At 38.5% G+C, this 24351-nt stretch overlaps 1 protein-coding gene across 4 annotated transcripts in view; it reads right to left on the bottom strand.

Annotated features, from left to right (window-relative positions):
• Positions 1-269: 269 nt before the first annotated feature.
• Positions 270-24351, bottom strand: part of pank4 (pantothenate kinase 4 (inactive)) — a 39955-nt gene continuing 15873 nt past the window's right edge. For 2 of the 4 annotated variants that reach the window (XM_084395671.1, XM_084395669.1), the window contains exons 11-19: positions 14171-14283; positions 13852-13939; positions 13461-13612; positions 13323-13378; positions 5858-5907; positions 4009-4113; positions 3806-3906; positions 2484-2552; positions 270-2386 (exon numbers count right to left, since the gene is read on the bottom strand). In XM_084395671.1, coding sequence (XP_084251797.1) covers positions 2170-2386; positions 2484-2552; positions 3806-3906; positions 4009-4113; positions 5858-5907; positions 13323-13378; positions 13461-13612; positions 13852-13939; positions 14171-14283 — 951 coding nt within the window. In that variant the 3' untranslated portion in view covers positions 270-2169. The remainder of the gene's footprint in view (positions 2387-2483; positions 2553-3805; positions 3907-4008; positions 4114-5857; positions 5908-13322; positions 13379-13460; positions 13613-13851; positions 13940-14170; positions 14284-24351) is intronic. The other 2 variants (XM_084395668.1, XM_084395670.1) reach the window with 1 other exon arrangement.

Consider the following 24351-nt stretch of genomic DNA (forward strand, 5'->3'; position numbering starts at 1 on the left):
TAATTACACCATTTGGATACATAAAAGCATTTTTTTATACTGGCAGCCATTCAAACATATTTGAAATGAATGGATATAATCCTGCTCTTTTCTCACAGTATATCAGTTTCATTTAGAAATACATCACATTTGAAGTAAAATCTGTTGTGAACACTTTCATGTTGATTCTAAAGATCTATCTATCTAATCTAATCTATAAAACTGGTAAAGTCCTTGGTGACAGGTCAATACTAAAGCAAATACAAATACAGAGATTAAAGAGACCCAAGCTGAGTGAAGACAGTGTAAAATATATTTGACATAGAATTACATGTGATTGTCAAGTGAGTATTAATTTTCTGAAATCTTGAGAATGCATCAAGATAAAGGCAAATTAACAGTACATTTTATGTACAAGTTTACGTTATATTTACACTTGATTTTACAATATTTCACAAAATGTACGCATTACTAAAGTAAGTTAGCCTTTGGCCAGATGATAAACGAGGACTGTACAAACAGCTTTAGTCTGAGAGAGATTCTTGTTTTCACAACGTCCATGAGCATATTTTGAAAGCTACCGCCCGACTGATTGACTCCTGAACGTCACATTCTAAACCATCAGTCCTAAACCTTTAGTCAGAATGATGGCGTAAACACTGTGCTTAAAATACATAATAGCTTGCCAATTTGTGAGCAATTTATGACACATTTTGGTTTTGGGGGGCCACACACACATTTAAATAATGCAAAAACACATAAGATAAATTATACATTGAGAGAACCGAACAATCAATCAGAATGATAAAAAAAAACAATCGATGTGATTCTTACTCTGTAACATATCCCTGAAATATTGTGCTTTAACATTTAGTGCCCACAAACTAATGATTGTGTTATAGATTATCTTAAAATCGACTTTTTCTCTTTCGCATACACACAGACTCGGTCTCTCTCTCCCCCATCCAGAAAGAGCTGTGATACTGAGGCAATGCTGTGCTGTACAACCCTGAAATGGATTTTATATTACTAAGATTTCCACAGATGGTAGAAAGCGAGAGCTGCATCAGATTTGAGGATAAATGCAGTACATTATAATGATGCAATATCTGAAGCAGGCTCTGTTCCATGTCATTTTTTCCTACTCCTGATAAATTAAAGAAAAAGAAAAAAAGAGAGGGAGAAAGAATCCTGAAAGTCTACCACATTAGCATTTGCCTTTATCAAGAAAGGTATTTGTATAGGACTAATTATGATTTAAAACTGACACCTATTACACAACTCAGAAAAGTTATTTTGTCTATTTATATCTGAGTTTGTTAAAATAGTTACACCATTTTATCTATCGCAATCAGACAGTGGGAGAAAATATCTGAATTCATAAAGTTACTCAGTTTTGCCAAAACCCAAGCATGCTATTTTGGGCAGGAAGCTTTTGTTATTCACTTTAGTTGGGTCGCCACTATTAATGTATTAAAATAACAGAAAATCATTGTCACTCCAAAATGTTGTCATGGGAACAGAGGAGCAAGCCATTAAAAGACAATGCCAGCTGGATGAGATATGATTCAGTACGGCAGCAAACAAAAGCAATGAGTGAAATAATTAGAAACATACCAGTTACATTTGAAACCAGATTGCTTGTCAAAAATAGGACAAGCCTGCAATGAGTCTTATTACTAAATAAGTCTGCAATGAAATAAAAAAAGCCAATACTCTTTGTGATTTTTATCGATGTTTTAAAAGAAAGACCCATTTTTAATTACCAGGCTTATACATTTAAATACATTGTTAAAGCCAGCAGGATTAGGGCTAATTCAAAACTTCATAAAATGTTATATTTGTCATTGCAATCCATCCTGAATCCAATGGAGAATCATTCAGCAACAGAAATCTGGTCTGAGAACAATAAAATTCAATCTCATCAAAAGCCCCTACAGCTGTCATCCAATTGTTATGAGGGAGGTTACAACAGACGTGCACATTCAATTTCAGAGCAGGCACACACAACCTCCCCTTTATTATTGATTTGGATTTTTTTTTTTTTTTTTTTAATGAAGCAAAAGAAAACCCTGAAATACAATCATTACGTCAATCTCATGAAGAAACACAGAGAACCAAGTAGTGCTCTTTCCTTCCGGAACTAGCCATTTCACCTCTAAAAACCTCTTAGTTTCCCTAACGTTGCCCTTAAGATTTTGGAGGGACCTCGTACTTGAAAACTACACTGAAGATCTTGCCTCCAAGACGCTCGGCCAGCCAGGAGTTCTTTATGACGGCTAGTTTAAGGCTCTCGCAGCTGAGCATGGCGTAGTAGTTAGTGTGGATAGCCCGACCCATACCTTCGATGATCACCAGATCTGTGCCACGCTCCCTGACGACTGTGGCCAGGACTTTGTCCAGGCGACTGAAGAATGAAAAATAAAGGGAAATGACATGGTTTTAAGCAGAGGGAAGTCTGATACACTCCAACAAATAGGCCTATGGGGGAAAACTTATTATACCTCAGGTCTAAACAAGGAGAACTAGAACCATTCTGCACCAAAGCAAGTCTGTCCTCTTTGAGTGCAGCCCTGAAAAAAGGAAAAATGGAAACATGGTCAATCTGCTGTTACCATGTTATAGCAGTATGGTGTAAAGAATAATGGTGTAACAGTTCACAATATTTAAATAAAAAAAACTATCACAATATAATAAGCTTCAACCTTTTAAAGCCTACTGTATTATATTTGATTCACAACATTTTAAGGCCTCTAAATTATCAACATGATCAAAACTTTGCTGAAAAACCTATTGTATTACTTTTTTTTTTGCAAGTAGTCTGCTATACTGTTATAAAATCTCAATTTTTATGAGCTCCATAATCTCACGTCATACTATATGAGCCATAAAAGCCTGATGTATCAGATATTAATAAATATATATACACTACCGGTCAAAAGTTTTAGATCTGTAATATTTTTAATGTTTTTAAAACAAGTATCTTCTGCTCACCAAGGCTGCATTTATTTGATTAAAAATACAAACAAAAACAGTCATATTGTGAAATATTATTACAATTTAAGACAGCTGTTTTCTATGTGAATATATAGTTAAGTGTAATTTATTCCTGTGATCAATGCTGAATTTTCAGCATCATTACTCCAGTCTTCAGTGTCACATGATCCTTCAGAAATCATTCTAATGTGATGATTTGATGCTCAAGAAACATTTATGATTATTATCAATGTTGAAAACAGTTTTTTAAATGTTTATTTCATGATGCTATGATGAATAGAAAGTTCGAAAGAACAGCATTTATCTGAAATGGAAAGCTTTTGTAACATTAAACACTACCCTTCAAAAGTTTGGGGTCAGTAAGAATTTTATTTTTATTTTTGGGGGAAGAAATAAAATAAATCAATACTTTTATTCATCAAGGATGAGTTAAACTGATCAAAAGTTACAGTAAAGACATTTATAATGTTAGAAAATATTCTATTTTAAATAAATGCTGTTCTTTTGAACTGTCTATTCATCAAAGAAATTTGAAAAAAGAATTGTACACAACTGTTTTCAACACTGAAAATAATAATGAATGTTTTTTGAGCATAAAATCAGCATATTAGAATGATTTCTGAAGGATCATGTGACATTGAAGACTGGAGTAATGATGTTGAAAATTCACCTTTCATCTGAGGAATAAATTACATTTTAAAATATATTAAAATAGAAAACAGTCATTTTAAATTGTCATAATATTTCACAATACAGTTTTTTTTTATTGTTTTTTATCAAATAAATGAGGTCCCCTAATTTTCACCGCTGGTAATAAGTGATAACTCACTGAATGACAGGGTCCATGGCGGCTATTCTCTCAGTCAGGATCTGCAGCTCACTGTTAGTGACATCATTTAGAGCAGGGCTTGAGTTACTGGCAAGCACAACCTAAAAGCCAACATACTCAGATGTGTAACTAAAACTCAAAGAACACATTGAGAAGAGCCAACAATTAAAATTTTCTTCTGAGACATATTGTTGTTAACTTACCTCTGTGCCTCTGATGAGGAGTTCTCTAATGAAAGGGAAAACCCCAAGAATAATGTCTATTCCACTATTATCTACGAAAAACAATGCACATTTATGAGGAGGACCCTGTAAAAGAAAGCCAGCAGGCACAGTGTTCAATCAAGACCGGGAAGACTTCATAGATTGTTTAAATATTACATTTTCAAATATGCATTTAAAAAAGACATGACCATTTTATTTCTGTTTTCTCGCTCTCCTTTGTACAACAACAATGAACAGGGTTGCCAGGTCTTCGTAACAAAACTAACCACAATGGCCAATCAAAAATAGCCTAAAAGTAGCCAAATGACCATACACCAAATATCAAAACTAAAAACATGCCATTCCCATATCTAAAATACATATTTTTCAGTCACTGTTATGCAAATTATTTTGATTAAGATTATCTTAAGGGTTTTATGTTGAAGTTTTCTGATTGTATTCTGTTTCATGTGTTTATAATTTGTATGCTGCAAGTTTTATTTAATGATTTCTTTTGATACTGTATGCTCAACGTTTTATTGTACAGCACTTTGGTGCAACTCTGTTGCTTTTAAATGTGCTATAGAAATAAATTTGGACAAATTGAAAACCACTATGCCATAGTGATCATAATGAGGTCAAAGGCTCTCTACTTGTGTTCCTCCTTCACAAAAAAATAATATCTAGCCCAGTTTCATCATTGGTAGACTATAAAATATTTCAACACAAGCATTTCAGCCAAACGTAATAACTGCAGTATGTCATAGCTTTAACCCGTGGGGTGGAGGTGGGGGTTGGGAGGGGTCAACTCAATGGCCAATCAGAGGTGTTTAAGTTAGCACTGAATAAAAAGGCTGGCATTGAGTGGTGAATGTATTCTGGGTTCTGCACGCTCGCAAATCCTCTCATTATTACAAAGTGTAGAAAATATGTAAATAAGAGATTCATTGTGAAACTTTCAGAACTTTGTAGAACTTTGTGAAATCGTAATGAGCTAAGGAGAGTGATAGCTTTTTAGTGAATATAAAGCGACTGCTCTTTTGCACGCATGCCAAAGCCCACATACAGTATGCCTGCTTTTCTGTTAAAACTAACAGTGGTTTGTGAACGTAGACGCTTTAATAACAAATCATTTTTTGGGAGCGTTTATGCTGGGATGTGTAGGTTGTGCGGTGGCACGTAAATTGAAAATATTACAAGGAAATGTATGCGGTTTTTTAAGGTGAGTTCATTTTGTAATATCTTTCAGCATTTTGTGAGGAAAGTTTTAATTCATACAAGTAATAATACAAAAAAATCTATTAAGTCAATAAACTGGTTTCCCGACCAGTTATCTCACTTTAGCTGGTATTGACAAGATCCATTATAAGTCGACATCTAATACAGATTATTCTAAATGAGGGGGTGTGTGCCCACAGCATGTTATTGACATGCTTTATTTCATTTATTGTTAAAATAAAATAAATGTATTGTCAAAAAAAAAAAAAAAAAAAAAACCTTTGTAGAACAACTTAACATACTACATATTGGATTTGTAATAATCCACATCATAAAAATGTCTTGCTTTTAAATACTTTACATTTATTTATAATGCCCCAGGGAGCATGTGTACATTTAGAATACATTTTAGCTTGATTTTAGATTTAAGATTAGATTTTACAGTACACACAACTATGTGTGTAAATGAGACCCAATGTCCTGCGGTGTTTTTTTGTTTTTAATGGATAAGTGCTTATTAAAATAGAAGAGATACTATCATATCGCTCCTTTTTTGAACAGTGTATGAGTGCAGCTAACCATGAAGTTTAAAGTTCAATGACTTAAAGTCATTGTCGATTTAAGATCTGACCTTCATTCTCTCAATCCATTGATTGTAGGCATCCACAAGCCATGGCCTTTCTGGGAATATAAAATGTTCAGTATATAGAAAACTCAAAATACATACATACATACTGGTGAAAAGTTTGTAATTTTTGTAAAGTTTTTTATTTTTATTTATTTGATCAAAAACAGTAGAAACAGTAATATCGTGAAATATGATTACAATGTAAAACAACAGTTTTCTACTTTAATATATATATATATATTCAATTCTATTCTATTTAATATATTTTAATATAATTATTTCTGTGATGGCAAAGATGAATTTTCATCAGTCATTACTCCAGTTTTCAGTATCACATGATCCTTCAGAAATCATTCTAATATGCTGATTTATCATAGTTGTTATCAATTATTATTAGTGCTCAATTATTAAAAATGTATTTATTATTATCAATGTTGAAAACGGTTTTATATTTATGTGGAAACCACGATACATTTTTCTCAGGATTCTTTAATGAATAGAATTTAATAGGACAGCATTTATTTGAAAGAGAAAGGTTTATCATAATGAATTTCTTTATCGTCACTTTTGATCAATTTAATGCGTCCTTACAGAAAAAAAATATTAACTTCTTTCTTCTTTTTTTTTCAAGGAAAGAAAGAAAGAAAGAAAGAAAGAAAGAAAGAAAGAAAGAAAGAAAGAAAGAAAGAAAGAAAGAAAGAAAGAAAGAAAGAAAGAAAGAAAGAAAGAAAATAACAGCACAACTGTTTTCAACACTGAAAATAAGAAATGTTTCTTTACCAAATCAGTATATTTAAAATGATTACTGAAAGGCCATGTGACACTGAAGACTGGTCATGGTTTTTCATGCATTGAAAATATTTTGGCAGATGCTAAAATGAATCTTTGTCCCGCCAAAGATTTATTTGATAATTTAATGTGGTGATACCTGCCGCTCTGCTGTACCTTTACCCGCTGATAGCAGGCTGCTTTAAAACACTCCAGTGAGTGTTCTTTTGAGCATGTGAATATAATGGCCAATCAGCTATTTAATCCGCTCAACACCGCTCAAGGTGGCAGAGATTATGTTCAGCACGAGTTCTGCACTCTCTCGAATCCTTCCATTATAACCAAGTATAAACACGATGTCAATAAGAGATTCATTGTACAGCTTCATTGATTATAATGAGGACTAATGAGGAGAGGGAGAGGACGCTGGCGTTGTTTGTTCGCCGCTTCTCCGTCCGAAAATATCCTTGTGGCAACAATTGTTGCTATTAACCAGGCTATACAGTATGTTTATCGACCAGCATTATTACGTCCAGTAAATATAACGAGTGCAAACTTCATGGATGTGTTTGTACGGATTTCGTTGACTCCAGCTGTTGTCAACTTACCAGTCTGCCTTCGCCCGGAGCTTTTTTGTGTCTGTGTATTGCTTCTTACCATCGAGAGGTTCCTGATCAGGCTGTTGCTGAGGTCTGCGGGATTCTGTTGAGTCTGGCGGTTCTCCTCTGCTCAGCACGGGCGCTGTGGCCGGACACCAGGCCGTTTTCCGCGAGTGGCATGATGTTTAAGTATTCCGTCACCCAACTGAGGAGTTTCAATAACTGTAACGTTCCATCATGCATACCAGTTGTTAAACTACTTGGATTGCTTCGCCAGCCGCGCTACACTCACAGGGGCTGCGGTAGAAGGTTTGTTTTCTCCCGGTCTGATCGCGGCATTCCATCCCTCTGGTCTGGCGCACGCCCTGTCGCATTTCCAACACGTCATCAGGGCTCTACTCTTCCCAGAATAAGTAATGCTGGAGTCCCCATGGCAACGCTGAGCACGGATCGGGAGGGAAAACGTGGAGTGGATTTCAGTCTACTCCGGCCAATACAGAGACACACTGCTCCATCTACCATCACGATGGAACTGTTTAATGCACAATCTATCACAAATAAATCCTGCCTTATACAGGAACACATTCTGGATAAATGTCTGGATTTGGTGTGCCTTACAGAAACTTGGCACAAACCAGATGTGTTCTCTGTTTTAAATGAGACCTGTCCTCCTGGTTACTGCTACCTACAGAAAGCCCACAATACAGGGCGCGGCGGCGGTTTGGCTGTCATCTTTCGAGGTGATCTGGGCCTGTCCCCCATCACCATGCCCGAGCCATCTTCTTTTGAATACCTCGCTTTTAAGTGTAAGCCTCCTTTCTCCACAATAATATTTCTCATTTATCGGCCACCCAGACCGAACCCGTCTTTCATCCCAGAAATGTCTAACCTTCTGACAATACTCTGTACTATGTCTGCTAACATTATAGTTCTTGGAGATATGAATATCCATGTCAACTCCCCCACCTGTCGATTTGCAGCAGAATTTCTGCAGTTACTGGACTGTTTTAATCTAACTCAACTTGTCGATGTCCCCACTCATACTAGGGGACATACGCTCGATCTGGTTATTACAAACTCTGAACATCTCAGCAATCTCCGGGTTTATGATCTGGGCATTTCGGACCACAAGGTCATTTCTATGATTCACCGTCCACCGTCATCAAGCCTAAACGCCAAATCTGCTTTAGAAATCTAAAAAAAATCAACTCAGATTCACTGGCATCCGACCTTCAGCATCTTGTCTCTGTTAACTGCTCACCAGTCATGGACCCTGTGGACTACTACAACAACACCCTCAAGAGCCTCCTAGATATCCATGCACCAGTAAAAACTAGAACAGTCACCTTCTCCCGAACAGCCCCCTGGTACACCAGTGAGCTACGGAAAATGAAGGCTTCTGGGCGGGCCATTGAGCGGAGATATAAAGCCACTGGTCTCACTGTCCACCAACAAGCTTTTCGGAAACACCAAAAGAAATACTCTAAGTAGCTAATAAAGGCACGGTCGTCATTCTACTCTAATATCATCAAAAACAGTCCCGGAAACTCAAAGCAGCTGTTCTCCACCATTAATCATCTTCTAAAACCACAGACCCCCTCACTCAAGGAAAATACTGAAGAACACTGCAATAACCTACTGGACTTTTTCACAACTAAAATAGATTCGATCCGCTCTTCCATTTATGGATCCTCAACCCAATCTGCCCTATCTGTACACCCACAGTTTGAAATCGCCCACCCCCTGAAATGCTTTCCAGAAATCTCTAATCAGGAGGTCGAGATGATCATCAAAAGGATGAAACCCACGACCTGTGCCCTCGACCCTTTTCCTACTGCTCTTGTCAAAGCAAACTCTGTTATTCTAAGCCCTCTCATTACCACTGCAATAAACCAGTCCATCCTGTCCGGCATTGTTCCATCTGCACTTAAAACCGCCATAATCAGACCACTTCTGAAAAAACCCACTCTTGCTCCTGATATATTATCAAACTATAGGCCAATTTCAAATCTTCCGTTCATCTCAAAAGTCTTGGAAAAAGTTGTTGCAACTCATCTCCAGGACCACCTCAAAAACAACCATTTATTCGAAAAGTTCCAATCTGGTTTCCGCGCAGCTCATAGTACAGAAACAGCGCTCGTCAGAGTCACAAATGACCTACGAATGGCAGCTGATGCTGGCTCACCTTCCCTACTCATACTGCTTGACCTGTCCTCTGCTTTCGACACTGTGGACCATGGCATTCTACTAGACCGGCTGCATCAAACCACTGGACTTACTGAAATTGCCTTGGACTGGTTCAATTCATATCTAACGGACAGAAAAGAGTACATTTCGCTTGGAAAATCAAGGTCCCGGGAACATACAGTTACCTGCGGAGTAACTCAGGGGTCGGTTCTTGGACCCATTCTCTTTATCACTTATATTCTGCCACTCAGACATGTCATCAGCCGCCATGGAGTGTCTTTTCACTGCTACGCTGACGACACACAACTGTACATGAAATCTGATCCACAACCAACTGCAGCACCGCCAACATCATCTTCGCCTTCAACACTCACTGCCTGCCTCGAGGAGATAAAGGTGTGGATGAAACATAATTTCCTTCAACTAAACAGTTCCAAAACTGAAGCAATTCTCATCGGCACCTCGCACCAAATTCAGTCATCCTCACTTTCCGGTATAACCATTTCTGGCCAAGACATCCCCCTTTCCACAACAGTTACCAATCTCGGTGTGTCATTTGATCCACAACTCACCTTTGAAGTTCATATCAAAAACCTCTGTAAGATCTCCTTTCATCATCTTAGAAATATCGCAAAACTCCGTCCTACACTTACCTTAGCTGATGCTGAGAAACTGGTCCACGCCTTCGTCTCCTCTAGATTGGATTACTGCAACGCTCTTCTCATCGGGATCCCCAACAAGAGTCTGCAAAAGCTGCAGTATGTCCAGAACAGCGCTGCTAGGATCCTGATGAGAGTGCGAACGTATGAACACATCACTCCCATCCTCCACACACTTCACTGGCTTCCCGTGTCTGCTAGGATCGAATATAAGGTTTCACTTCTCACTCACCAATGCATCTATGGAAACGCACCCCCCTACCTGAAAGAACTACTTACCCCTGCTTCGACAGCACGATCTCTCCGATCACAAACCTCAAACCGCCTCTTACTATCCAAAACTAAACTCTGCACAATGGGCGATCATGCTTTTTGCTCTGCCGCTCCCCGGATTTGGAATGCCCTCCCGGACCATCTGAGGTCACCACAGACCATCGAGACTTTTAAAAAGGGACTAAAGACATTACTTTTTAGCAGATCTTATGAATTTTAAAAATGTCTAGATATTGTTCTTAGGATCAGACCTGTAGCACTTTGAGATTTTTTCCTTAAAATGTAAAGTGCTTTTACAAATAAAATGTATTATTATTATTATTATTATTATAATGGGAGTGCAGCTTTGTATCCCTCGCATTGTATAATTATTACTGTATATACTGTATATACAGAGAGTACACCACTCACATTTCAGCAAACATTTTAGTGTATCTTCTCAAAGGACAATACCATAGAAATGAAACTTGGATAGATTTTAGAGTAGTCATTGTGCTGCTTGTATAGCAGTATATATTTACTGTCCTCTGAAAATAACAACTCAACATACAGCGATTATTGTCAAAATAGCTGGCAACAAAAGTGAGTACACCCTAAGTGAACATGTCAAAATTGTGTCCAAAGTGTCAATATTTTGTATGAGCACCATTGTTATCTAGCACTGCCTTAATCCTCCTAGGCATGGAATTCACCAGAGCTGCACAGGTTGTTGCTGGGATCCTCTTCCACTCCTCCATAATGACATCACGCAGCTGCTGGATGTTAGACACATGGCACTTCTCCACCTTCCGCTTGAGGATTTTGAGCCCACAGGAGCTCAATAGGTTTCAGGTCTGGAGAAATACTTGGTCACTCCATCATCTTCACCTTCAGCTTCCTCAGCAAGGCAGTTGTCATCTTGGCGGTGTGTTTTGGGTCGGCACAGTTTCTGAAGGGAGGGCATCATGTTCTGCTTCAGAATGTCACAGTACATACTAGAATCCATGTTTCCCTCAATGAAGCTCAGCTCCCCAGTACCAGCAGCACTCATGCAGCCCCAGACCATGATGCTACCACCACCATGCTTGACACTAGGCAAGACACAATTTTCTTGGTACTCCTCACCAGGGCATCGCCACACATTCTGGACACCATCTGAGCCAAACAAGTTTATCTTAGTCTCATCAGACCACAGGACATGGTTCCAGTAATTCATGCTCTTGGACAGGTTGCTTTCAGCAAACTGTTTGCAGTTTTTCTTGTGAGCCAACTTCAGAAGAGGCTTCCTTCTGGGACAACGGCCATGCAAACCGACTTGTTGCAGTGTGCGGCGTATGGTCTGAGCACTGACAAGCTGACCTTCCGCTTCTGCAACCTCTAAAGCAATGCTGGCAGGACTCATGTGTCTGTTTTTTGAAGCCAGCTTCTGCACCTGACGCACAGCACGAGGACCCTTGATTGACCCTTGCGAGGCCTGTTCCGAGTGGAACCCGTCTTGGAAAACCTCTGTATGACCCTGGCCTGTACTGTAACTCAGTTTCAGGGTGTTACCAATCTTCTTATAGCCTAGGCCATCTTTGTGGAGAGCAACAATTCTAATTCTCAAATCCTTAGAGAGTTCTTTGCCATAAGGTGCATTGTTGAACATTCAGTGGTCAGTATGAAAGAATTGTACTCAAAGCTCAAATTTCAACTGCTCTAATACAAGATATAACAATTTGTATGGTCCTGTCAAGCAGACAAAAACATAACATGATGAATAGGACATGTGGCTTTGCATGGTTAAAAGACATACAGCTATTATCACTTAGGGTGTACTCACTTTTGTTGCCACCTATTTTGACAATAATGGCTGTATGTTCAGTTATTTTCAGAGGACAGTAAATATATACTGCTATACAAGTAGCACAATGACTACTCTAAAATCTTTCCAAGTTTAATTTCTATAGTATTGTCCCTTGAGTAGATATACTAAAATGTTTGTTGTGTACTCACTGTGAGATACTATTCTTGCTCGCATTGTTTTTCCACATTCTTTGTTGTTATTGATTTCAAAAAAGTTTCTGGTTGTTCGCAAAGACTTTTAATGAAACTTTTGTGCAATCTATCTTTGAATCCACTAAATCACAAATTTGTTCAATAGGATTCAAGTCTGGACTTTGACTTGGCCAACTGTGACTAAAGAACTTACACATACTGGTGGATTAACCATTACAGAAACATAAAAATTATTTTGGTAATCACCAATACTGTTAGTTTAGGGCAGCTGTGGCACAAACCTTACATTGGGTGATGGTCTAATAAATTTGTTAAGCACTGTATATTCATGCTGCTACCGTAACTACACATTGCAAAGTTTCTGACAACTGTATTTAAATGTACGATTGAATCGATTGATAGTGATAACCTTAGCAATGGACGAAATACACCAATCTGATACTGTATGTCAAATGATCTGTGCATTAAGTCTTGGAGTCTGAATGCAAAATATTAAACCTGCCACTTTTTCTATGTAATGTGTTACTTTGTTGTTCATTTTATTACTAACCTTCAAATCAGTCACTCAGTGACTTTTTACAAATACATTTACAGATAGTTCTAAGCACTTTGTTTTATGATCTGGCCCGACCTTGATTATTTTTTATTTCATGAAAAAATAGGATAAGTTAATATTACAAACTGTTTCTTTGCATTTATTGTGGATTTACTTTGTACTGTGTGTGTGGATGACGAAGACCATTTTTGATCCCGGAAAAACCTTGAAAAATCACCTTTGCCATAGATAAAATAGACAACTGTTCTTTTGAATGCAATAATATTTAATAATAATATTGTAATAATATTATTGTTTTTCAGTGTATTTTTGATCAAATCAATTTCGATTATTCCAAACTTTTGACCGGTAGAGTACAAACATATATATGTTTATCATTTATCAGCCAAAAAATCATTTGTGATTCAATATTTTATCATTATTATGTGACAGTTTAAAAGTTTTCATACCTTGTAATTGTTGTTTTGCTTGTTCAAACCCAAAGTCTGGATCTGATTCAAGCACGCTGAAAAACAAATAAAAAATAAGAATATAGCCCCCAAAAAAACTAATAAAAAAAACCCTGGCATATTTGTTAGTACACTCACTCTGACACAGCTTTGGCTCCCCAGTCGAAAACATTGCCGGCCAGGAGGCCTTTGACCAAAGTGAACTGTCTTTGCTCCCAGCTCAGCTCCTCTACTGACTTCACCACCTTCAGATAGTATTTCAGGGCCATGTCATTCTCTTTCTGCTTGATCTACAGTAAAATAAGAGATTCAGACTGAATCAGATAATTCTCCATCGGCCAATAACAACTAAAACACATCCTAAATAATGGTTTAACCACTGGAAAATAGACAAACAGATGCACAAAGATAGAGATTGAAACAATCTCATGACAGAAAAATATGTTTACAAGATTTTAAATGACAGATTGTGGGGAACTGATGTGATTTGAAAAACCACAGGCAAGGTGAATGATGATTCAATGTAAACCTTAGAGTAGGGGTCAGGAAAGTTGAACTCGTTTAAACAGTGTTCTCTTGTGTCTAAAAGACTTCTGACGGTGAGGGATCCATAAGCACTAGAGATGAGAGGAGAGGCAAGCTAGATTAGAAGAGAGAAACACTCATCCAGCAACACTCAAGCACACACACACACACACACACACACACACACACTACAAGAGTGTAACTCATAAAACATCCTAATTGCTACTAAGATCTTGTTGAATATTAAGCCACAAATACAGTCAAGCAGAAGAATGAACCCGTGATGAGCCAAAGCAGAGGCTTTAGGTTCATGATGCTCGTACAAAGGCTGGTGCCGAAGAGTCTGGAGTTTGTGACGGTATTTCTGCCGAAACTTTTCTGCCCTCTCCACAGCCTCTGGTTGGTCTTTCTGGCTAGCCACAGCTCGCTTCACCACCTGTTCAAAAAACACAAGATGAAGTCATGAACATGTGGATTCAAGTTTGGCTGTGGGATATAATATATTACAAGCTATGAAATTTACTGACAAATAATATATAATCAATATAATATATCTAGTGTAGGGGGGTGCGATATGACAATTTTTGATTGAGAACAATTAAAACGTCTCCACGATCTGCTTTTGAAGAAATCTCGTAATATCGTGCTGTGGTGCATTCTATCAGTTGCAGTTCTGGCACCTCCATCCCAACATACTGTACAATTATACCATAAAATAAATAAAACGACAGAAACGGTGGATTTTTAGGTGGAACAGTGATATTTTGAACTGGGGTTCGCAATCCAGAAAGTGTTTGTAGAAACACGGTTGTAAGGATCTCAGGATCCCTGACTGTGGAATTGAATTATCAAGTTGAAAATGTTGTTCATGGTAACAAGGAACATGAGTGTGAAGTTCCACTTCGTTTTGCTTGGAAAAAGCTGGTATAGTAAAACGAAGCAGCTAAATCATCAAGCAAAAGCATCTGATTCGGTTTTAATTCTTCAATCATTGAAGTAATTAGTAGTATTTTTGTCATAAATGTTTATTAATTGTTAAATATTTCATTCTTTGAATGATTTAATTTATTTAATTTATTTGACTTTTATTTAACCAGGAAAATCTCTCTGAGATTAAAAATCTCTTTCACAGGAGTGTCCTGGCCAAGAATGGACAGCAGTTACAATCACAAACTTACAGATCAAAACAACAAATATAAAATTAAAACACTTAAAAACAATTGAACATCATTGAGTCTTCTTCTAGTGACCGAATAATAGATTTAAAATGTTCCATAGGCACCAGATTTTGTAATTTCAATTTCGATTGGAGTAGATTCCATTCAAATGGAGCTGCATACATAAAAGCCCTTTTTCCCAGTTCAGTTCTTACAAATGGAACAGAAAGAGTAAAACAGTTTTCAGACCGGAGGGAATATTTCCCAACACTTTTCTTTTAAATTAGACCACCTAGATACAAAGGCAACAACCCCAGAATAGTTTTATAAATAATTAGGTAATAGTGAATTTTCCTTCTAATGGACAGAGAGGGCCAGGCTACTCTGTTATACAATATACAATGATGAGTTAAAGGTTTACAATCTGATATAAATCTTAAAGCGCTATGATAAACGGCATCCAAAGAGGAGAGAAGATGAGAAGCAGCAAAGTGATACACTACATCACTGTAATCAAGTACAGGCAAAAAAGTAGCAGAAACTAACCTCTTTCTTACATTAAATGAAAAACAAAACTTGTTTCTAAAATAAAACCCAAGCTTTATTTTTTTATTTAATTGAGTTATGTGAGAGCCAAAAGATAATGTATCATCAGTAATGATGCCAAGATATTTATACTCTTTTACTAACTCAATCACATTACCTCGTAAAGTCTGGAGAGGAACAAGATAGTCTACTACCTTTTTCGAGCTTGAAAATAACAATTTTGGTTTTATCTACATTCAGAACAAGTTTGTGAACAAGTGTATGAAGCCGTGACTGAATGACATCAAAAGCCACTTGAAGCTTAAGCAAGGCTTGCTGTTTAGAAGGTGCACCACAATACATTTATGTATTGTATTTATGTAGATAGTAAATAAAAGAGGCCCCAAACACAGATCCTTGAGGAACACCTTTAACAATCTCCAATAGTCCTGAATTTTTACCTTCAGCCTGAAGGTAAATTGCTTTAATAATGTTAGCCTAATGTTTAGAATAGCTATTTAAGTCTGAATTGTTCTGGTGCGACTTCACTTTGTTTTTAGTAGTCAGCCTCAGACGCTCAATCACAGATATGGGGGTTGGGAGGGACAGTTCAGTAGCTTCACAGTGACAATATAAATGTGTCTTTCATACGTAGAGTGTCGATTGCCTGCCTGATGATCAGTTTTAACTTACAGAGCAGGCAAAGGCAAAGTTCGTTTCTTTCAGGCAAAATGTATCTTAAGTTACAAATATTGTAATGGATTTAAAGGTTTTACATAAAAAAAAAAAAAATCCATTGTTCAATCCAAGTGTTTCAATTGGTTTTGTAGGGTTTAGAATGTTTGAGCAGGGTGTTATGATTATCTAAACATGAACTGTTGAGGAAAGCATCCCTGAAACGAATGCGAGTGGAGAAGGAGATATAAAGAGCTATTTTATTCGATTTGTATGTTATTATTTTTATTGTTATTTTTATTGCAAGGTGAATTTAACAAAGCATTCAGGTCCTTTTAATGAAAAAAGGCTAAATAATTTAGTTATTTTTTTTGTAATTGGTATGGATGACACGCAGCGGCAAATATGCGTTTCTTTCTTCCCTGAAACGTTTAATTTTATTACCTATTCAAGAGAGACCTGCCGTGTATCAGCTAGGGAGACAAAGAAACTTGCTGAAAGAAATCCAGTGTGTCTGCTAGAGAGGCAAAGAAAAATTTCTGTTCCTAATTTATGCTGTCGGGCAATTTCAATAATTTATTGCTGTTGGCCAACATCGGTTAAGAGCAAATATTTAAAATGTTGTAGTCATTAAGTATCAATTAAAAAATATAGCTGCGAGCAGCGATTGCGGGCCCAAGCCGGTGGCACCGCCACCCTGGTGCCTCCGGGGTGGCGGTGTCACCGGCTTGGGCCCTCCATCGCTGCTCACAGCTATATTTATAATATATATATATATAAATGTAACAAAAAAATAAAAATAAAATAAATAAATAAAATTATATATATATATATATATATATATATATATATATATATATATATATATATATATATATATATATATATATATATATATATATATATATATATATATATATATATATATATATAGTTTTGGGCGGGGGGCGGGGCTTTAACATTTCAAAGATGTACAGAAAATCACACAAAGATATAGAAGAAAATGTATAAAAACATTTTGGATCAATAAAACTAAGAAATAACATAACTCCAGAAAGGCCACACTGCAGACAGGATTTGCATTTCACATGCAAATCAAATTAAATCGGCTAAATTACCTGTGCGAGCAGGCTCCAAGTACAGCACAACATCGATGCACCGAAAAAAAATAAACAATTAATTTACTAAATTCAATTAGAACAGAATATACCTTTCTAGTAAATAAAAATACAAAACGAAATAAATCAGAATCAAGTCACAAGATGAGCAAATGTGTGCAAAAGTTCAGGGGAACATATATTCAAAACACAAGCCACAAATAGTTAGATTAGATAACCCTGACAGATCAATAAATAAAATAAAAATAAAGAAATTATTAAAATAACGATAGTAGCCAGAATTTTCAACTTTGTCTTTTTAACTGCAGAAACAACAATAAATGCTAAACTGGAGTGGCAGTCTTTTTAGCTAAAAATGTTCACAGCATCCAAAAATCTAATTAGAACCGGCTGAAAAGTTTTGAAATCACTTGTACCCTACCTGATCGAGAGAACAAAATCCAGTCTTTCACTCTGTCTGTGTCAGTTGGAGTCTTTTGTGCGCGCGGATAAAATACATTCTAAAACACTTAACGTGAAAAACGTTTAACGACTTAATCTCAATAGTTAAATTAAAATATCAAATTATGTAAAGAAAACGCTTTACTATAGGAGGAACGCATTGCGTTCATATTCTGGGTTCATGTGCTTATCTGCACATAGTATGGTTTCTTAATAAAGTGTGTACTGTGTATTAAGCCACGTTAAAGTGCCTTTTAAGCGTTTTAAAAGCTTTTTTCACGTTCAGCCCTTTCACTTTTTTCAGACATTGAGCGCCCTCATATAGCCAAAGTGGCATGATCCTCGTTTCATAACACCTCTGCGAAGATTCGACCGTGAGATCGGTAGTCGAATCAGGCTCCTCCAATCGAAGCATCGAATCTTCGACTATTCGGGGTCACCCCTAATATACACTGCTCAAAAAAATTAAGGGAACACTTAAACAACACAATGTAACTCCAAGTCAATCACACTTCTGTGAAATTAAACTGTCCACTTAGGAAGCAACACTGATTGACAATCAATTTCACATGCTGTTGTGCGAATGGAATAGACGACCGGTGGAAATTATAGGCAATTAGCAAGACACCCCCAATAAAGGAGTGGTTCTGCAGGTGGTGACCACAGACCACTTCTCAGTTCCTATGCTTTCTGGCTGATGTTTTGGTCACTTTTGAATGCTGGCGGTGCTTTCACTCTAGTGGTAGCATGAGACGGAGTCACACAAGTGGCTCAGGTAGTGCAGCTCATCCAGGATGGCACATCAATGCGAGCTGTGGCAAGAAGGTTTGCTGTGTCTGTCAGCATAGTGTCCAGAGCATGGAGGCGCTACCAGGAGACAGGCCAGTACATCAGGAGACGTGGAGGAGGCCGTAGGAGGGCAACAACCCAGCAGCAGGACCGCTACCTCCGCCTTTTTGCAAGGAGGAGCAGGAGGAACACTGCCAGAGCCCTGCAAAATGACCTCCAGTAGGCCACAAATGTGCATGTGTCTGCTCAAACGGTCAGAAACAGACTCCATGAGGGTGGTATGAGGGCCCAACGTCCACAGGTGAAAGCAGGCATCAGAACGTTGTCCATGGCGTCTCCAGACTCTGTCACGTCTGTCACATGTGCTCAGTGTGAACCTGCTTTCATCTGTGAAGAGCACAGGGCGCCAGTGGCGAATTTGCCAATCTTGGTGTTCTCTGGCAAATGCCAAACGTCCTGCACGGTGTTGGGCTGTAAGCACAACCCCCACCTGTGGACGTCGGGCCCTCATACCACCCTCATGGAGTCTGTTTCTGCCCGTTTGAGCAGACACATGCACATTTGTGGCCTACTGGAGGTCATTTTGCAGGGCTCTGGCAGTGTTCCTCCTGCTCCTCCTTGCACAAAGGTAGCGGTCCTGCTGCTGGGTTGTTGCCCTCCTACGGCTTCCTCCACGTCTCCTGATGTACTGGCCTGTCTCCTGGTAGCGCCTCCATGCTCTGGACACTATCCTGACAGACACAGCAAACCTTCTTGCCACAGCTCGCATTGATGTGCTATTCTGGATGAGCTGCACTACCTGAGCCAATTGTGTGGGTTGTAGACTCCATCTCATGCTACCACTAGAGTGAAAGCACCGCCAGCATTCAAAAGTGACCAAAACATCAGCCAGAAAGCATAGGAACTGAGAAGTGGTCTGTGGTCACCACCTGCAGAACCACTCCTTTATTGGCGGTGTCTTGCTAATTGCCTATAATTTCCACCGGTCGTCTATTCCATTCGCACAACAGCATGTGAAATTGATTGTCAATCAGTGTTGCTTCCTAAGTGGACAGTTTGATTTCACAGAAGTGTGATTGACTTGGAGTTACATTGTGTTGTTTAAGTGTTCCCTTAATTTTTTTGAGCAGTGTATATATATATATATATATATATATATATATATATATATATATATATATATATATATATATATATATATATATATATATATATATATATATTAGTGCTGTCAACGTTAACGCGTTAACGCATGCGATTAATTTTTGTCTGGTTTAACGTGTTAAAATATTTAACGCAATTAACGCAGCATCCGTCTTTTCTGCCATCCGTTGGCTAGCTTTACATTATATGATCACGCTCTTATTCATTTAAATGCTTTTAAACATTTCAAGCGCGGCAAGACAAAAGAGAATGCGCTGTCTGTGAATGTCCTTATGTGACACACACACACACACACACACACATAGACAGGGCGCCAGAATCCAGTTCTCTTTCGCGCTTGAACTAACAATAACAATAACAATAATTTTGTCGATTATCCTCATAAGAGCAGTCTTAAATGATTTATATAAAGTCTAAAATGAACAAAGAGTTGCGAGAGAATGAGGCGCGTGTGAGATCCATAGACAGTATATAAACGGTGAGCTCCGCGTGTGTGTGTGTGTCTGCTCTTAAAGGGACAGCAGCCAATAAAGCTTCCTGTCAGTAAAGTTAAAGAACAAAGGGAACAGAGAAAATGACTCACTGCTGTTGACTAAATAACTTTTGTAGCTTTAATAAGGATTAACTATTTAATTTATAGTTTATGCAGTGCAGACTGCATATAACTTTGATAACTTTATTAAATTTCTGTATATTTCCTAACTGTTAAGACAGGAAGGGCACGAATAAATATGACATTTATTATGGGTTTATGTTAGCATTGTTTTAAGTTCACTTAAATTAAAAACTGTTATATTTTTGAAGCCTAATAAATGTGAAAAAAAAAAATCAGTAGCTGTATTAATATCAGTAATACTGGCCTTCATTCATAAAAAGATGCCATAAAACAATTATTTAAAATATACTGTCTTTATGTTGTTTCTACATTAATTTGATTAACTGTGAAATTATTACATTATAAAATATATTAAAAACGTACAAAAACATTTCTTTTTTTATTGCGATTAATCACAGAAAAAATGTGTGATTAATCTAGTTAAAATTTTTAATCGATTGACAGCACTAATATATATATATATATATATATATATATATATATATATATATATATATATATATATATATATACAGTGAGGAAAATAAGTATTTGAACACCCTGCTATTTTGCAAGTTCTCCCACTTGGAAATCATGGAGGGGTCTGAAATTGTCATCGTAGGTGCATGTCCACTGTGAGAGACAATCTAAAAAAAAAAAATCCAGAAATCACAATATATGATTTTTTAACTATTTATTTGTATGATACAGCTGCAAATAAGTATTTGAACACCTGTCTATCAGCTAGAATTCTGACCCTCAAAGACCTGTTAGTCTGCCTTTAAAATGTCCACCTCCACTCCATTTATTATCCTAAATTAGATGCACCTGTTTGAGGTCGTTAGCTGCATAAAGACACCTGTCCACCCCATACAATCAGTAAGAATCCAACTACTAACATGCCCAAGACCAAAGAGCTGTCCAAAGACACTAGAGACAAAATTGTACACCTCCACAAGGCTGGAAAGGGCTACGGGGAAATTGCCAAGCAGCTTGGTGAAAAAAGGTCCACTGTTGGAGCAATCATTAGAAAATGGAAGAAGCTAAACATGACTGTCAATCTCCCTCGGATTGGCGCTCCATGCAAGATCTCACCTCGTGGGGTCTCAATGATCCTAAGAAAGGTGAGAAATCAGCCCAGAACTACACACGGGAGGAGCTGGTCAATGACCTGAAAAGAGCTGGGACCACCGTTTCCAAGGTTACTGTTGGTAATACACTAAGACGTCATGGTTTGAAATCATGCATGGCACGGAAGGTTCCCCTGCTTAAACCAGCACATGTCAAGGCCCGTCTTAAGTTTGCCAATGACCATTTGGATGATCCAGAGGAGTCATGGGAGAAAGTCATGTGGTCAGATGAGACCAAAATAGAACTTTTTGGTCATAATTCCACTAAACGTGTTTGAAGGAAGAAGAATGATGAGTACCATCCCAAGAACACCATCCCTACTGTGAAGCATGGGGGTGGTAGCATCATGCTTTGGGGGTGTTTTTCTGCACATGGGACAGGGTGACTGCACTGTATTAAGGAGAGGATGACCGAGGCCATGTATTGCGAGATTTTGGGGAACAACCTCCTTCCCTCAGTTAGAGCATTGAAGATGGGTCGAGGCTGGGTCTTCCAATATGACAATGACCCGAAGCACACAGCCAGGATAACCAAGGAGTGGCTCTGTAAGAAGCATATCAAGGTTCTGGCGTGGCCTAGCCAGTCTCCAGACCTAAACCCAATAGAGAATCTTTGGAGGGAGCTCAAACTCCGTGTTTCTCAGCGACAGCCCAGAAACCTGACTGATCTAGAGAAGATCTGTGTGGAGGAGTGGGCCAAAATCCCTCCTGCAGTGTGTGCAAACCTGGTGAAAAACAGGAAACGTTTGACCTCTGTAATTGCAAACAAAGGCTACTGTACCAAATATTAACATTGATTTTCTCAGGCGTTCAAATACTTATTTGCATACATATATAAACAATTATTAAATTGAAAAAAAAAAAGAATAAAATGGGTTTAGTTCTGATATTTGTATAATTTTATATAGAAACTAGATGCGAAAGTTCGTCGAGACAAACTTTAAGTTGGCTTGAGAAAGTTTGGACCAGGAACGTTTTATGCTAGGCGCTTGCTAGGATGTTATGGGTGGTCGCTATGGTGTTGCTAGGCGGTTGCTAGGGTATTCTGGGTGGTTGCTAAGCGGTTGCTAGGGTGTTCTGGGTGGTTGCTAGGGTATTATGGGTGGTTGCTATGCCGTTGCTAGGGTATTTTGGGTGGTTGCTAGGGTGTTCTGGGTGGTTGCTAGGCGGTTGCTAGGGAATTTTGGGTGGTTACTAGGATGTTTTGGGTGGTTGCTAAGGTATTCTGGGTGGTTGCTAGGGTATTTTGGGTGGTTGCTAGGGTCTTTTGGGTGGTTGCTAGTGTGTACTGGATGGTTGCTAGGCTGTTGCTAGGCAGTTGCTAGGGTATTTGGGGTGGTTGCTATGGTGTTGCTAGGTGGTTGCTAGGGTATTCTGGGTGGTTGCTAGGGTGTTGCTAGGCGGTTGCTAGGTTGTTGCTAGGCGGTTGCTAGGGTGTTCTGGGTGGTTGCTAGGCAGTTGCTATGGTGTTTTGGGTGGTTGCTAGGGTGTTATGGGTGGTTGCTATGGTGTTGTTAGGCGGTTGCTAGGGTATTCTGGGTGGTTGCTATGGTGTTGTAAGGTGGTTGCTAAGGTATTCTGGGTGGTTGCTAGGCAGTTACTATGGTGTTTTGGGTGGTTGCTAGGCGGTTGCTAGGGTATTCTGAGTGGTTGCTAGGTGGTTGCTAGGGTGTTCTGGGTGGTTGCTATGGTGTTGCAAGGTGGTTGCTAAGGTATTCTGGGTGCTTGCTAGGCGGTTGCTAGGGTGTTCTGGGTGGTTGCTATGGTGTTGCTAGGCGGTTGCTAGGGTATTTTGGTTGGTTGCTAGGGTGTTCTGGGTGGTTGCTAGGTGGTTGCTAGGGTGTTTTGGGTGGTTGCTAGGGTGTTCTAGGTGGTTGCTGTGGTGTTGCTAGGCGGTTGCTAAGGTATTCTGGGTGGTTGCTAGGCGGTTGCTAGGTGGTTGCTAGGGTGTTCTGGGTGGTTGCTATGGTGTTGCTAGGCGGTTGCTAAGGTATTCAGGGCGGTTGATATGGTGTTACTAGGTGGTTGGTAGTTGTCACAGATGGTTACTATGGAGTTTTTATAGAGTTCTTAGCATGATCTTGGCATCATTTAGCACTTAACTAATCGCTATTAGCATGTAGCTATTCACTGCTAGCATGTGTAGCATGTTGGAAGTGCTGTTTGCTAGCATGAGTCAAAAGAGCCAAACCTCATCTCTATACGATGTTCTGATACAGAGATATAGGTAGGGCTGGGTGATTTAAATCGTGAGATTGTTATGCACATCTCGTCAGTAAAGCCGGTTCCTTGATTAGTAGTAAATCGCCATCACCTGCTTTCAGATGGAGCGGCATTTACTACAAAGAGCCGTAGTTAACTGACAAGCTGAGCCATATCGCATTAAAATCGCGGACGTATCGCCAGATCGTCATTGATCGTCATTTTTAGGAAAACCGTAAGTCCGATCAGTTAGAAAAGATATAGCGAGTCAGAATAACCATAATAACCGACTTCCTGTTGGGCTTTTGTAAAACTTAGTTGAAAGTTGTTCGGCCCGATGAGATCTATAGGTGTACTGAGTTTCATATTATTACATACATCGGACCCCATTCCAGGGAGCGCTGTCAAGCCTCCCTGCCACACCCCGGTACCAGCTTCAGCCCGGCCCTGATGGCCGCAGGTTCTGACGTGTGTGCAAAATTTCAAGAGTTTTTGAGCATGTTAAGGGCCCCAAAAGTGGCAAAAAAAATAAAAAGAATAATAAAAAAAATGAAAAATTCCTTCCGGAAACAATAGGGCCTTCGCCCTTTCAGGGCTTGGGCCCTAAAAAAAAAAAAAATCCTTCCGGAAACAATAGGGCCTTCGCCCTTTCAGGGCTTGGGCACTAATAAACAGCTTACTAGACCTACTAATAAAAATGGCAGATAA

Source organism: Rutilus rutilus (genome assembly GCF_951802725.1).
Source record: "Rutilus rutilus genome assembly, chromosome: 22".
In the NCBI taxonomy this organism is placed as follows: domain Eukaryota; kingdom Metazoa; phylum Chordata; class Actinopteri; order Cypriniformes; family Leuciscidae; genus Rutilus; species Rutilus rutilus.